Here is a 15,967-nt window from a genome sequence, read left to right on the forward strand (position 1 = left end):
GAACCTCCCAGCACCAAACATACCTCTTCAGAATTTATTTACATCAGGCAGTTGATAGCCAATTTCACTCTAAAAATCAGCATTGCATCTTCCTGTTATTTAGGCTAAGAATCCTGAGGTAACTGTATTTGGTCTTTTTCACTAGTATTCCCTCCTTCTCCCTAACTCACTTTTTTTTTTTTAATTTTTTTTAAACTGCAGGCAGAACCTCCCACTACATATTTCTGCTAAATACTGAGGAGTAGAACTTGTTTCAACACTCTCCTTTAAAGCAGAGCTCAAATCCTTAACCAGGTAGTGCCCTGTGGGAGATCTAACAATCCTGCAGTATTGATAGATCTTTCATTCATAAGTCTCAAATGTACAACCATAAATAGCAAAGAATGACTTATATGCTATTATTTCATTTCTAACAGTGTTAACAGACAAGTATCTTTAAAAACATGAGCTTTATTTCAAGTATCTGAAAATATTTTTTTCTCCACAGCTGCTACATGAACTATGACAGACAAATAATATGACTGACGGCAGTTACTGCAGAGTACATAGGAATATGTACATACAAATGCAAGGTCCTACATCTGGGTCGTGGCAATCCCAGGCATAAATACAGACTGGGTGGTGATTGGATCGAGAGCAGCCCTGAGGAGAAGGACTTGGGAGTACTGGTGGACGAGAAGCTCAATATGAGCCGGCAATGTGCTCTTGCGGCCCAGAAGGCCAACCGCGTCCTGGGCTGCATCAAGAGGAGTGTGGCCAGCAGGTCGAGGGAGGTGATTCTCCCCCTCTACTCTGCCCTTGTGAGACCTCACTTGGAGTACTGCGTCCAGTTCTGGAGCCCCCAACATAAGAAGGACATGGACCAGTTGGAGAGGGTCCAGAGGAGGGCCACGAAGATGATAAGAGGGCTGGAGCACCTTTCCTATGAGGACAGGCTGAAAGAGTTGGGGCTGTTCAGCCTGGAGAAGAGGAGGCTCCGGGGTGACCTTATAGCGGTCTTCCAGTACCTCAAGGGGGCCTACAGGAAAGATGGGGAGAGGCTGTTCAGGAGGGCCAGTTATGATAGGACAAGGGGTAATGGTTTTAAAATAGAGGGAGGTAGGTTCAGGTTGGATATTAGGAAAAAATTTTTTACTATGAGAGTGGTAGAACACTGGAACAGGTTGCCCAGAGAGGTGGTGGATGCTCCATCCCTGGAGACGTTCAAGGCCAGGTTGGACAAGGCCCTGAGCAACCTGATCTAGTTGGAGATATCCCTGTTCCTTGCAGGGGGGTTGGACTAGATGACCTTCGAAGGTCCCTTCCAGCCCTAACCATTCTATGATTCTATGATTCTATGATTCTATGATTTCCAGCTGAAGACCTTGATCTTTATCAGCCACCAGGAAACAAGTCTTCTGACATGCTACATACTTAATATCCCTAGGTTTCCAAACCATTCTTAAAAGCTATTAAGTCTTCATTTCATGAATCAAACTCACCTGTACAAAAGCCTGAAATTCTTCCCATTTATTTTCAGGTAAATCAAGAGGCAGACACAGTAGAAGTTCAATACAGCTTCTGGAAGTCAAATGAGGAATATTATTTGAGGCAATCTTTGGCTTTTAAAACATATAAAGAATGATTCTTTATTGTAGTATCTAAATAGTTATTTATTTGAAATGCCGAAGTCACAAAACAGTCGGCTTTCTTTGAACATATAAAGAAAAGGTGGTCATGGACACTCTTGCAGAAACTGTAAAAGCAAACTCTCTGAAAGACACTGATTTAGACAAAAAAAAATTGGATTTATCATTCAAGTCCAACCCTGTAACAGCCTGTGCAAATTGATGCACTTTCAGATTGCATGCAGATCAATAGTAGCAAAGTGTTTCAAGCCAGGGATGTTGGCTTGTGCTAGATCAGGAGCCCTTCTCAGTCTGTCTCATTTCCAACAACCAAAGGTATTCTCTCTCCCATATAGCATTCACCATGAGGCAGGAAGGAGCTTCCCAACCTATTCAGAATTTCTATACATTGCGAACTGGATTGGGAAAGCATTTAGGCAGTGAAAAGTTAATACCACACAGGTTGCTTTTAGTAACAGAAAAACATACTCACAGTGCTAAACGTTCGAGCACAAAGGCTACGTTTTCACACTCAGAGGTAAGATAAGGTCGTGCTTTAACAAAACTTCGGATAGCCACTGTATACACCTCTAACAGGGGCAGAGGGTCTTCCGATGTTTTCCACTTTTCTGCATATTCCAGCAAAGTCTGTTTAGGAAAAGGAGAAAACAATCCCAAAATTCAGGAACAAATGGAGGTTTTTAGTTTTATACTTCTCAGTAGTAAAGTATTCTTCTTAATGATTACATCTATTGCCTTAATACGAATTACACATTCTCAAAGCATGCCTTTTTTCCTTAAAATTTATTGTTTCATTAACAACTGGAACTTAAATTCCACAATCATTCTCTGATAAAAATGTTATGACTGACACTTCCTCACTATGGTATCACCGTATGATTCACTTTATATTCCTATTTTCCAAATACAGAAGGCTGAAGAGTATATCTAGGAACATATATAACTTTTTTTTCAGAAATTCATAATTAAAGGACTGAAAACTCATTTTTTAGCCATTCACCTCTACAGCTCAGCTTCTAAAGCAAGTATATCTGAAAGTATTAGCCTTTATTTTAACGTCTCTACTTTCAGGAACAGTTTTACATTTTTTCTCTCTTGCCACCTTGTCAATACAGATATCTTCAGGATATTGCTTTTTACGTGGTCCTGAAAGGAATACGAACTATGCATTTTAAAGACACCGTTTATAAACCAAAAACTCATTAGTCAAAAAGTTGTTTTCCTACTTGCCACGTGAATATCTACAAACAGTGGTTTTGGAATAAAACTCATGAGAGCGACGCAATAGCCACCACCACCCAAAGTACAAAAGGCTTCCGTTCATTTCAGTCAAGGCCAGGGGACTCGGACTCAGACACACACTTAGTAAGGTTCTCATGGCAGCATGCAAACCATGCCCCCGTTGGATCTCTGCTCTCAAGCCTAGGGTAGCTTAATGGATTGCAAACTAATTCCTACACTACGGCAGGTCGCAGTCTGTCACATTAAGGTGATCAATTTTGCCGTTTGTTTCTTGGTGCATATAACAGGCAAAAAGCTGAGAGTAACAGCAATGTTGGTTGTCCGACACCCTGCTCAAACCAGGGCCACTGGAGTAAGCTGTTTCAAGTAATGTCCATATAGGTAGTCGGCATGCTAAAAAACCTCCAGCTAGGCAGTATCACCATCCAATCTGCACAACGGAGGACACTGAAGACTGCAGGCCCGTTATGATGGAACCCAGCTGGAATTCTCCTGGATAATTAGGAACTTTACAGAAATACCAGGTAGTCACAAATACCAGAAAATCGGATTGGTTAAAGAACTACAAAAGCACTTGCAGAACCTACGAAAGCCCAACCAACACTACCCCAATCCATGTTCAGATTAATACGGATAAATTGAAGCAAGTAGAATTTAATTTTGAAAATATGAGGTTTACTAGTAGTTAACCAAAATCAGAACAAAAGTAGACAAAAACCAACACACTGGCAAATTCTCAGAATCCACTACCTAACAAAAATATTTTGTATGTTGGTGAACTGTTACTACCAACACTGTCCTTTAAAAGTGTCATGTACAGATACAAATACACTGTATAAAGCAAGCAGAGAAGTCGCTGCTATAACATAGTAGCACTAATTTCAGCACTAAATAGTGCTATTTTTATCTCACATATACAGATCAGCAACCTCCAAGCCATTACATGAACTATATTAAGCACTTACACCCACCACGCCCTTCAAAATTATTCGTCAGTATGACAGATTTCCTTGTCTGGATGTCCCTAGACTACACAGCACTGCCACTGTACAAAGAAAATCAAATTCATTCTGCTTTGCTTAATGAATCTTTGTTGTGCTCCGCTTACAACCATAAAAAGAAAGAATTTTACCCCCAGCCCTGGGCCTCATTAAGTTATTTATCTCCCTAGTCAGGACACGCTTGTTAATCAAGCCAAGTACTGTATTCAGAGCACAGCAGCAAAGTTCTGCTCCTCTGTGAAACAGGCATTTTAGTTCAGCAGCAGCTTACATAGTCAAGAATGCTCCAAAACATGGAATCATCTCAATTTGCACAACAAAAATCAGTAAGTATTACATCTGTGATTTAAACTGTGGAAAATATTTAGCCATGGGTAATATTCAGGCAATAATATTTTATCTTTTTCAGTCTTTATCAGAACCCATATATGAATGTTGCTGCAGCAATGCACCCATTGGAGGATGCTTTTGTACTTTCAGAAGTTATACTGAGCAATCTTCTTTACTAAAACTAGCCTTACAATACGAAACCTGTGTTAAAATATGTTTTATACTAGAAAAAGGCATTATTTATTATTAACTGGAGTTTCACATGTACAGTCCATATCTACATGTTTCTTTAGCTCTTAAGATCAGATTCTTATCCCTGTAGGTATGTGGATAAGGGCAAGCTTACTTAAACACATTAGAACATGCCTGCAACTGTCATTTCCATTCCCTGCTAAGCCCAAGGGACTAAGAGGGAGGGACAGTATCAGTGGTCACACAGGTAAGCTGCATCTCTCGAACCACTCCAGTAACTAGCAAAACCTCTATTTCAGTGACTTTTCTCAAGCACATCCACACAGGACATCCAAGCAATCAGCTTGATACAAAGAAGTTATCTGGAGATGAGCCTTTAGCTGCTGCACGCAAAGAGCGGCTGCAAGAACTCCCTCCATACTTCTGCAGAAGTAGTTAAGTGATGACCGCATGAATAGTCAGGTTCAGGAGCGACAGCACTTCTCAGTGAGATCACTCTGCCACCTCATGTTCACGTGGAGCACGTTCCCACAAAGGCAAGGCTCCCCTTTGGTTGACACAACCCCACTACTCACTCCTCCACTACCTGTCAAAAACTGACTGATCCAAAAGAGCAGCTGCTTTCACAGGAAGCCTGAAAGGGTCTCATTCAAGAAAACAGGGCAAGCTTTATTCAAAGCTGGTAAAGAATGGCTACGATTCTTTCAGCATCAACAGAAATTTCAACAGAAAGTGAAGGCTACAGTCAAGAAAGAGGATAACATAAGAAAATCAGTGAAGGAGATCTCCTGTATCAACCATGCACATGATTTTAAGAAACTTTCTCGGCTTAAGATTCTCACCTGTGAAGAAGGCAGATACACTCTAATGACCAGAGCCATTCACAGCTGGTATCATTAGATGGATCACAAGCAAATGAATTGGGGATTCTGAGTTTGGTATCGTTACACAGAAGAAGATGCAGAGGGATGCTGTATGCCCTAATGAGCCTGACACTGTAACTACTTCAGCCAAATCAGGTTCCACTGAGTACTCTGGACTGGTGCAAAGTTGGATGCTAGGATTAGAGGGACCGAAAGGAAGACGACACATACCATAACTTGATTCAGAATGAAGACAGCCTAAAGACAGTACCAGGAGAAAAAGCTGTCATTGCTTAAACTCTGCTAAATGCCTTGGAATGTCAATGACCCCAAAGTACGGACTGCAGCATGGCAGATAAGGTTTATCACGGCAACGTGGTTTAATACGATATGTCAGGAACAATGTGTAGCCAAAATGGGTCTGTATGGAGACTGCAAGGGATCATTCAGAACAAGAAACATTTTGAATGGGAGACAATCTGCAAACTGAAGGCAGACAGCCACAAGACTTTGTGTACAGAGTACCTACATCCAACAGGTATTCAAGAACAGTTTATGCACAATGTCACCAGGCAGCACGCTGCAACTGTGAACATGCAGTCAAGGTCTGCCAGATTCTACCTCTGGGTAGAAATCCCATCTACGTGAGGCTTGTTAGTGGAAAATGCCAAGAACTGAATGCCAATAAAATTGCCAGTAGAGATGATGGAAGATGCAGCTGTCTGAGGAAAGGAACTAAGGTATTGCAGCAATGACTCTGGAACACACTGACAGATCTCCTAGAAAAAGCAAGACTAGGTGAAGTCTCCTTCACATACCCAAATACTGAACTGGATGGGGCAGCGGCATAACCTCTAGCAACACTTCAAGGATAAAGAAGTTTCTCTGTCTTAAATATGTATGTAATTCACATATGTGCAAATACATACACAGTCTATCGTATTAAGACAAATCTCCTTTCTTGCTTTGGGACTATGATAATTTTGTTATTCTCAGACCAAACAATTTTTTTCTGTTACCTGAAAAAACAAATTGGACAAAAAGGCTACACAATCAAAGAGGGTGTAAGTAAACTTAAGAAATTAACATAGTTTCAGAGATGCAATCCTTAAGGTGTGTTGCCTATAAAGTATTTCTGTAACAACTCAAAAAGACTTAAAATTTGAGTCTCATGGTTCCTCTGTAAGAAAACTACTCCATTTCTAAATTCCACATTTTCAATTACTCTGAAAAACTGAAGACAACCACATTGGCTAACATACATGGTAAACATTTTTGGCTAGCATATTATGCAAGTAAAGTTGTAGCATCTGAAAATTTTATATAGCAAAATGTATACTTCATGTTGTGTGAGAAGTTTATATTCAGCAGCACACCAAACCAAGCAGGGAATAATTTATTTAATTTGAAGAAGTGTGAACTTTTTTGGTGGATGAAGGAGATGATTTCAGATATTTATTGGTGGTGGGGATAATACAAATAAAGCATTTATAACAGTACAAGAGAATTTACAAGTTATAACCTCTCTCATGGACTCCTATCAAATTTGGTATGCTCTGGAGTTGTTCTACTTAGTATGCACAGGAATTGTTGCCAAACTGTTACATGAATGCAAACAAACATCATGCTTCATATTAGAATAGCTATGCCAATGCTCTTCCTTCCTCAGAGAAGACTGTTGTGTTTCCTCTCAGTGTGGCAGAACATAAGGCAATTTAAATCCCGATCCCCCCAAAAAAGGAGGCAAGACTCTTCACATTTATTGTGTGGGTAAACCCATGGATGCTAACCACAGAATATGATGGTTAACACCAATACTCTTAAACAACACAAATCCATCAAATCAACACATTATTTGAATAGTAAAGCTAAATAATGTTACATCATTATAAAAATAATTATCAAAGAGGGTGTGACACCCTAGGGTGTTCAGTGACACTTATTTTTTTTAAAGTTTTGACATTGTTTTTATTCCTGTCCAAACACAGTTCAAAACAGTGTATCAGTGAAGCGCCTAAGCCAAGCTCACAACGCTTCACTTCAAACTGCTTGGAATCAAAACTCATCTGTAATTTTTACATAAAAAATTGACATTGTGCACCTGCCAATGTGACCAGCAAGTAGTTCAGTACAGGAATAGATCTTTCAGGTTTAACAAGTACTAGCATCACAAAAGTTGAAGGAGTTTTGATTATCTACATCACACTGCCAGCAAGCGTGAGAATGTAAGGCAGGCATTAGTTTAAAATGTGACTACCTAGTATTTAATTTGTGATGTCATAACACTTCATATTTGAAGAAAAAAATCTTTGTTTAAACCAAAAGTCACCCAGATTTTTGGTATCTTGATAAATTTCCAACTTCATGTAAAATCCATTATCACAGCACTTATATTTTATAATAAAACGTGCTTTGATTTAAGAATTAGCAGCTTGTGAAAATATTTTGTTACTGCTTGTATTTTCTTGACGCTCTAGACTTGAAATAGAGGCTTATGATTACATAAAACACAGAATAGCTCAGAAAGAGGTATTTATTAAGACACCAGTATCAGTTAGTAGAACAGAGCTAATTTTGTGCTGAAGAAGACATCCACATCTGCAGAATCATAGAATGGTCTGGATTAGAAGGGACCTCCAAGATCATCTAGTTCCAACCCTTTTGCATGGGCAGGGACACCTTCCACTAGATCAGGTTGCTCAAAGCCTCATCCAACCTGGGCTTGAACACTTCCAGGGATGGGACATCCACAACTTCTCTGGGCAACCTGTTCCAGTGCCTCACCACTCTCTGAGTGAAAAATTTCTTCCTTATATCTAATCTAAATCTCCCCTCTTTCAGTTTAAATCCATTGCCCCTTGTCCTATCACTACATGTCCTTGTAAAAAGTCCCTCCTCCAACTTTCCTGTAGGTCCCCTTTAGGTACTGGAAGGCTGCTAGGTCTCCCTGAAGCCTTCTCTTCTCCAGGCTGAAGATCATTTAAACAAGTAACTCTAGTTTCTTGCATCGGCAAACATCACAGTCTTTATTGCTTACAATTTCCATTATTTTGGGAAAAAACACCCAAAACAAGACCATTACCAGCTCCCACAACAGACCAAGATACACAGGGTAGAGATGACTCCAGCTCTCTGCCTTGTCTTTGTCTCCTCCAATTTAAAGGTATGGCAACATCTTCATTCTTTTATTGTTCCACATGTAACTCCATGGTGGAAAGAACAGCTTTGCACGGATTTACACAAACCAAGAAGGAACAGCTTTTTCGATTTCTGTGCAGTGCAAGTTTTTAATATGCTTTGAAGAACAAGGACTGAAAGAAAAGTTAAAAGGATTTTATCTAGTGTTTCCAATGAGGAAAATGGCTTTTAACACTCCTATGGGTTGCTGTAGTCCAAAATACTGAATTACACTTCCATCAGTAAAAAAGTCTAAGTCAAATTCCCATAAACAGTGTGGTGTTTTCTTTCCTTTTTTCAGTATCACTGACACTACTGATAGTTTAAAGAAGTTCTGATTCTGTGCTTACTAGTAGCTTCACTTGTACTCTGCACACTCATTTTCCTCATTTTGTTCTTTATCATCTTTCAACTAACATTTATGGAGTAAGGGCTATGAGGACTTTGAGAAAATCCATGATCACAGTTAATCCTTAATCATCAAGAAACAAGTTTTAATTCCTATCGATTCCCCAAATATGTCTAGTGTGTAGACTCGAGGGCTTGTGCCAACACAAAGCAAAGAAAGCAGAACTATTTCTTTTCAGGAAAATGTTGTCTTAAGACTCTTAAACAACTCAGAAATCAGTAGGACAACATGAGCAGATTTATCTGATTTCTTCTTTGAACAACACTAATACAAGCAGGGACTTTCATAACTGCCTTGCAGGACATGTGCACAGCTTCTATGTTCCCTAATTTTATCTCCTATATACTAACACTTGTAAAACATGCAACTCAGATCTGCTTAGTTTAACGCACTTTTTGAAACGAGCGACTGGAATTTCCTCTAAAACAGTATGAAAATTAAAAACTGGCCACAGATGTTTCATATACATTCAATTAATGATTTATGAACTCATGACTAGTAATTAAACTACCAAGAATTTCACTGGTCGTAAAGCTAAAATTCTCCTCTTTGCTTTCTTAACAGTCTTCTGAGTTAATTTTCTAATTCACTTCACTATTCTTCAGCAACCTTGGTATGTTACTAACCAGCTGAGCTGAAGACAAGTTGTCAGTCGCTTGTTCTCTGACAGAAATTGCACCCTATCTGGAACAACTCACATGGGCATCATTTGCAAAGCAACAACACTAGATACAAACCCAAAGAGTTACTTTCCTTGCGCTAGACATGCCCTTTCTCCAATTTTGTACAGCCAGCACCTGCTTTATTTCTCAATTTTCAACTCAATCTTGTACGAATACTGTTACATTCAAACAGTTCTGATAAATTTGCATTATTCTTGATTTAGTGAGACAACACATCTGCTGCATGATCTGTGGTATTTTTTTCCTCCCTAGAAGATTATAACCTAGGAAAGAGAAATTTAAAAGCATGGGAAGAGCTATATCCCTGATTTCTTTCTGTATTTGAATATCTAAAGTTTGTCTGTTTAAGACTTCGAGTTTACTAGACTGCTATGAGAAAAATATCAAATAATTATTCTTGCCAAAAAGTTAGTTCAAAACATGAACTATCAAAATCTTGGTTTTTCCTTTTCTAAAAAGAACATGAAAAGATGTTTCTTGTCAAAATCCTATAAAACTTTTCAGACATAGAGAAAAGCAGATAGTTCTCTTAATTTCGCTTGGAATGCCAGAGATACACACATCACACAGAAATAAGTAAATGGCCAGTCAGGACCCTGAGAGACAGATTTTTTTTTTTTTTTATTTGAAGGAATAAATTACCTTACTGTAGCAATACTAAGACAAGGAGACTAAGATATGTAAATTGATATGATTTAAATAGATGTTCTTTGGAAACAGCTGTCTTCTACATTAGATCTTGTTATAAACTCAGATCTATCGCCAGACATTGCCTTTTAAAAACATATGACAAAAGCGAAAGGGAGCAGAATTTGTAGTACCAGCTACTGTTTCCTCCGCGTTAAGCACTGCTCAAGCGGTACTCATCATCTGTGTACTTTTCTTTTTCCATGCAAACTGAGGAAATATAAGGCTGTATATATTTGTTTCCTTCAGGTCATGAAATACGTTGCCAGTGATCAGCTAATGAACAGCACAAAAAGACCGGTAACTTTAATACTCTGACTTTTAAAAGCTCCATGTTGCTATCTGCTTGCCATTATTCCAACTCTCACTTCCTCAGTGTCTTGTGTAATTCTTCAGATCAGCAAGAACTACTTTTCAAATACATACAACTGTGTTTTAAGAATGTAATGCACAATAATAATCTAAGATACCTCCTGCTTGTCAATGTCTAAGTTACTAAAGCACGCAATGATGGGCCAGGTGAACTAGGCAAAGTCAGACATCGCAGCTGTAAGGATACGAAAACGCTTATTGTGCCTAGTGAGAGTCTTCCTATGCCAACTGACTGCTGCTGAATGTGAAGAACACTGACAATGCAGCCATACTGACCTGTGAAGAAAACAGAACAGATGATGCCTCCCGATTCGGCATTAACAGCACAGTCCTCTCTTTTGTATTACTAAATTGAAATGTAGTCCTGAAAGTAAACTTTAAGACTCTTAACCAAAACTTCAACTGAAATTAATGGAAACATCGGCCACTGTATCCCAACATCCAGTACTCTACACACTTCCTCATTCTTGAGTTGCCATCTCTCTCCTTTTGACACTTCAAAAGTAATTTTACTGAAGCTCAGACAAGGGAGATTTACTCTCGTAAAAAATATTCCCCCCCCCCCCCCCCCTCTTTTCTTTTTTCATTTATCTCTATACCTTGCAGATAATCACTAACTGAACAGAAGGATTTAAAAGTCTGACTAGCAGGCCTAGAGAATTTCTCTCTGTATTCCTTCTCCAACAAAGGAGCTGTCTACTATTCAGTTACAAAACTAGCCCAATTAGTGAGATTAAAGACCCTTCCTGATACTAACTACAAGGGTCTGCAATCTTAAATCAGTTTTCACTTCCAAAACTAAAACCTATCTGCTTCTCCCTGAAAAAGTATTTTCATGCACATGCTTCACATTGTCAACATTTTAGCTATGGTAGTCATGACTTGCAACTAATTGCTTATGCTTAACTATTACTCAAAAGAAAATAGAACAACATTTGAAACTGCTGTTAACTTTCCTTTCCCAGGAGAGTTAAGAACACCATGAAATATTTGTAAAGAACCGTAAAGTTCTTGCAGTATCCATGGTTCTACAAGAGGTACTGTTCATCAGTACTGGAACACACACACAGACACAACTCTGTGCTCAAACTTGACAAGTCTCCACCAGTTACATCTACGCAGTAAATAAGCTCATTGAAAGCTCTCGCATTCAGCATCAGTATCTTAAAGGAAAAATACTGAAGCATCTCAGATGTGCAGCATTCCAAGACAGAAACATGCAAGGCAACTGTGCACAAGCACGGTTCTTCCAGATGCATTCACACTAAGGGCATACACACATCCTGATATGTGTGTGTGGGGGGGGAGACATCAAAATATTTTGAGATCTCAGTACAATTTTGGCAGCTAGGTCATCAGATATAGACGTTTCAAAAATAATTTCATGAATATACAGGTTTATACAACTGCTTTAATATATTTGAGACTAACATTTCTCTAAAAAATTAATACATTAGTGCTTTTCAATACTGATAGATTCACTAGTGAAATATCTACAGGAGATACATATAAACAAAAAGTATTTCACAGATCAGTGGGTTTGACGATTTCAAACCGATATGAAAATAAAGCTATTATATAAAAACCAGTTCCTCAGATCAGGGGCAGAACAATACAATAGAAATAAAACACCTGTATCAAAGGAGTCAAAAAATGTTGAATGTCCACTGTGCAAGACACTGCTTTCCAGGAATAAAGATAACAGGACAAAATGCTCTCTATTCTTTTTAGGGTATGCAAGAAGGAATTTCTTGCCTTGCCTGCAGAGGTAGTAAGACCCCAAACAGCAAAAGAGCATGGCTACTGGAGAGTAATCGAGTGCTACAAATTGCAAGACAGCTTAGTTCATGGCAAAGCCTCTGAATCCTAGGAGACGAAACACTAGGAACACAATTACTTGATCTGTATTCTTGATCAAGTAACTAGGTATACAGTCCTGATGTTGATGATGTCTTCTGACTTAATGATAGGGGAATAAAAAGGGTTTTTTTCTGAGAAACACAGCTAATACACTGATTCTTGGGCTGGCGCTAGACATCTCGTTCAAATGAAGTTCATTTCTCAGGGCTGTGTTTTTCAGAGTAGCGAGAGCCTGAAGGATAATCTCACTAGTTGCTGCAACCATTAAAGAACTGAGCACGTGATTAAAATAGCATTGTTCAAATTCCTGGAAAGCTGATAACAGTCTACTTTTAAGGTGCAATTTATGATAGTTTACAAACTAAATTGGACTTCTGGCCTTGACTCTTCTGTCCAACTCCAGCCCTATGCTAGTATCATTACAGAATCAAACAAAAAGTCAGTCATGGAACTGAACTGGTAAAATAAAAACAAGCCTGTAAGTTAAGTGAACAGATCTCTGCTTTCACAGTGGAGCATTAGTCCTGGTTTGCAATGCTGAAATCATCCCTGCCCCAAGAACCCGCTGTAAATTAGATGATAACTAGAACGATGCCAGGCATGACTGATGAGCAAAAGACGACGCACTGGGCAGTCATGTCCTCAAAGCCCCACAGCATCTAAAAAGGAGCTGGCTCAAGAAGCATTTCCAGACCATCAGAACGTGATTAAATCAGCAGCATTGCCTGTGATGTCTCTCTTCTATACCATGAGGAAAATGGACTGACTGGTTGAGAACAGCTTTATAACGTTTTCTTCTTAATGAAGTAATCGGGATACTAAAAATTTTATTACATATCCCAGTTTAGACATCTCTGGAGTTGTCTAACACTAGACTTTGGTACCAACACATCAGTACCAGAAGATCTCTGTGAATTCCCATGGTAAAGTTATATCCTAAAAGGACACCAAAACAATCTCTACAGGTGTTGAAATACGACTATTCTCAGTCTCCATGATCTACAGCTCCTAGAGGTGGAGACCACTTTTTTTTTTTGTCATCTGCTTTATCTTGTCCTTGCTGTTCAGCGTTTTACCAGAAGATGGAGAACAAGCCTTTCATCACATAAAAAGCAGGAGTCTTGATAACTGGTGCAACTTTTTTTAAAAAAAGTTGTTAGGTTAAGGTTCCCATGAAAGGCACTTTAATCGGAGGAGGCTAGAGGCAGCTAAGTTGCAGCTGGGGTGCAACCAGCATTAATGTCCACATTGTACAAGGACGGACCACTACCCAACTAAGATGTCAATTGAATAGAATATTCAAGTAAAAACTTGAATAGTTCTTAAACTAGTTCTGCCTGTTAAAAAACCTTATTAATACAATGTCTAATTTAAACCAAGTCTACCTCAGATTGCCCAGGAGACTTCACTATTTAAGGTATTAGGAACAAATACTACCACAGCTGATTTTTAAAGTATTTAAAAGAGTAAGCTAAATTTTTACATGCAGTATGAACTCCATCATACCTCCTGCTCATTTTAAAAAGCACAGGGGTGGGGAGGAAGAGTATCTGTGTCTTTCTCTGGGGTATGACTCCCCTCTGATCAAGGCAATTCTCCCTATCACCATAATCATAATCCATTCTTATTTCCCTTTAAACCTTTGCCTCCAACAAAGGACCTCAAACATAAATAACAGGCTTACATTTTGTTTTTTTATTTGAGATGCTCTAAGGGCAAACTTACTTTTAGCATAGAACAAAACGTACATGGAAAAGCATGAGTATTTCAAACCTGTCCACTACAAGCAACAGACAGAACAGCACCATCTGAAATATTGCTGTCCTTACAGATATGCCAAAATAAAGAACTAGGTCATATCAATGTAAGTTAACAAAACCACTTTCTATTTAGAACTGTGCACAGAGAAGTCATTTTACAAGTCAACACAGCATTGTACTTCTAATTCATTTCCAAAGCAGCTTAATTAGGCACATTAAAACTGCTACTAGCTGATTCAGTATTTGTTTACCAAGGCTTAGCACTGTTACATTTATTTTCTAGCTAGACAAGTGCTGCAAGAGTATTAGCTCTTACATGTTCATGATTCTAATACGACACAATCCAGAATCAAAGAGCAAAACTTCAGCAGGTACAGAACACGAGATTGCATTTACAAAACAAAGGATGACATAATCAAATATTATCTTTTCTAGTGTACAAGTACTATTTAAATTACGGTTATAATCAAAGAACATCAATCCCAATTTGTACTCAATTTCATTTTTTAAATCCTTTCAAGATTTTAAGTTGTTGAAGTTGTTGATGTGCTATTTTTACTTTGAATGTGCCTTCTGAATTGTTTCACAATAAAGTTGTTAAGCAAAGTATAGCCTTTGGCTGAAGAACCAGCTGATGTTGCTTTCATTCTAATAGAGATACTGACTTGTGCCCAGAAGACAGGACTGAAGCCAGACTCTTAATTCCATCACTTACTACAAGATTGTATTTAAGCAATTGTTTTAAGTTCTCTATTTCTGCAGGCATGGTACAGAGCTATCCAATTTTTTTCTGCCATTACTACTCTTCTTCTCCACTGATAGGCTGCAGTTTCAATCTTTTTCACTGTTTCTCCTTTTTCTTCAAAACGGAAAACTCCAGCTACTTTTACACTATACACCCCCATCCTAACACCACTGGCTTCTCTATGCTGCAGTTGAAAGCAAAACACAGTCAAGATTAGTGAGTACTGAATTAGTGTGTCCAAAAAATACTCACAAATTCAAGATGGACTCATTCAGAGACAAAGTACAAAAACGAAACTTGAGTTTGCAATTAAGTGCTGGTCCACAAAAAGCTCACCATAACTCTAGCACTTCAGTGCAATGCACTGTGTAAGGAACAGATCCATACAGCAGAAAAGCTGGTGCTGAGAACCCCAAGTCCCTGGTGTATCTGCCACTGGAGATCTCATTTCAGACTAGCTTTCAGCTGGTTCCATTAACTGGATACAGTTTGTGGCTGAAGCGGACTGCCTGCAATCGCGTCTGAAGCTCAGCTTGTGGTTAAGTTTCAATGAAAACACATTTAATTTCCACACTGCAAAGGCAGTCCACAACATAAACAAAAACATGGTAAACAGGGATGATCAGAAGATCACTTTCAAAGCGAACTTCTTGTCTGACTCAGAGTATTAATGTATAGGAGGCCACCCACTATTTTGGTTGACATATCTTCTATGGATATGTTACATTACCTGAAAACCATCCTTTCAACCATTCACTTTCTCATTCATCTACTGAAGAGAGATATTGAGAACAATAAAAGTCATTTTGTTATAGTGTATGAGCATGTATGTTTTTATAGTCTTGTCTCTATTACAGTGTTTCTCCTTCCACGAGAAAAAACCCACATGCTCTGTTCTGTACTCAGAATGAAGTACCACCTACACAATGGAAGTGACTTTTATTATTGATATCTCCAATACCCAGATACATCGGTATACACTCTCTTGATAAGATAACCATCACTTATCAGGATATAA

At 38.6% G+C, this 15,967-nt stretch overlaps 1 protein-coding gene across 1 annotated transcript in view; it reads right to left on the reverse strand.

Annotated features, from left to right (window-relative positions):
* Nucleotides 1-15,967, reverse strand: part of ZNF292 (zinc finger protein 292) — a 52,847-nt gene that overhangs the window by 24,031 nt on the left and 12,849 nt on the right. The window contains exons 2-3 of the mRNA XM_086631302.1: nt 2,101-2,255; nt 1,482-1,560 (exon numbers count right to left, since the gene is read on the reverse strand). Coding sequence (XP_086487428.1) covers nt 1,482-1,560; nt 2,101-2,255 — 234 coding nt within the window. The remainder of the gene's footprint in view (nt 1-1,481; nt 1,561-2,100; nt 2,256-15,967) is intronic.

Source organism: Tauraco erythrolophus, chromosome 2 (assembly GCF_009769465.1).
Source record: "Tauraco erythrolophus isolate bTauEry1 chromosome 2, bTauEry1.pri, whole genome shotgun sequence".
In the NCBI taxonomy this organism is placed as follows: domain Eukaryota; kingdom Metazoa; phylum Chordata; class Aves; order Musophagiformes; family Musophagidae; genus Tauraco; species Tauraco erythrolophus.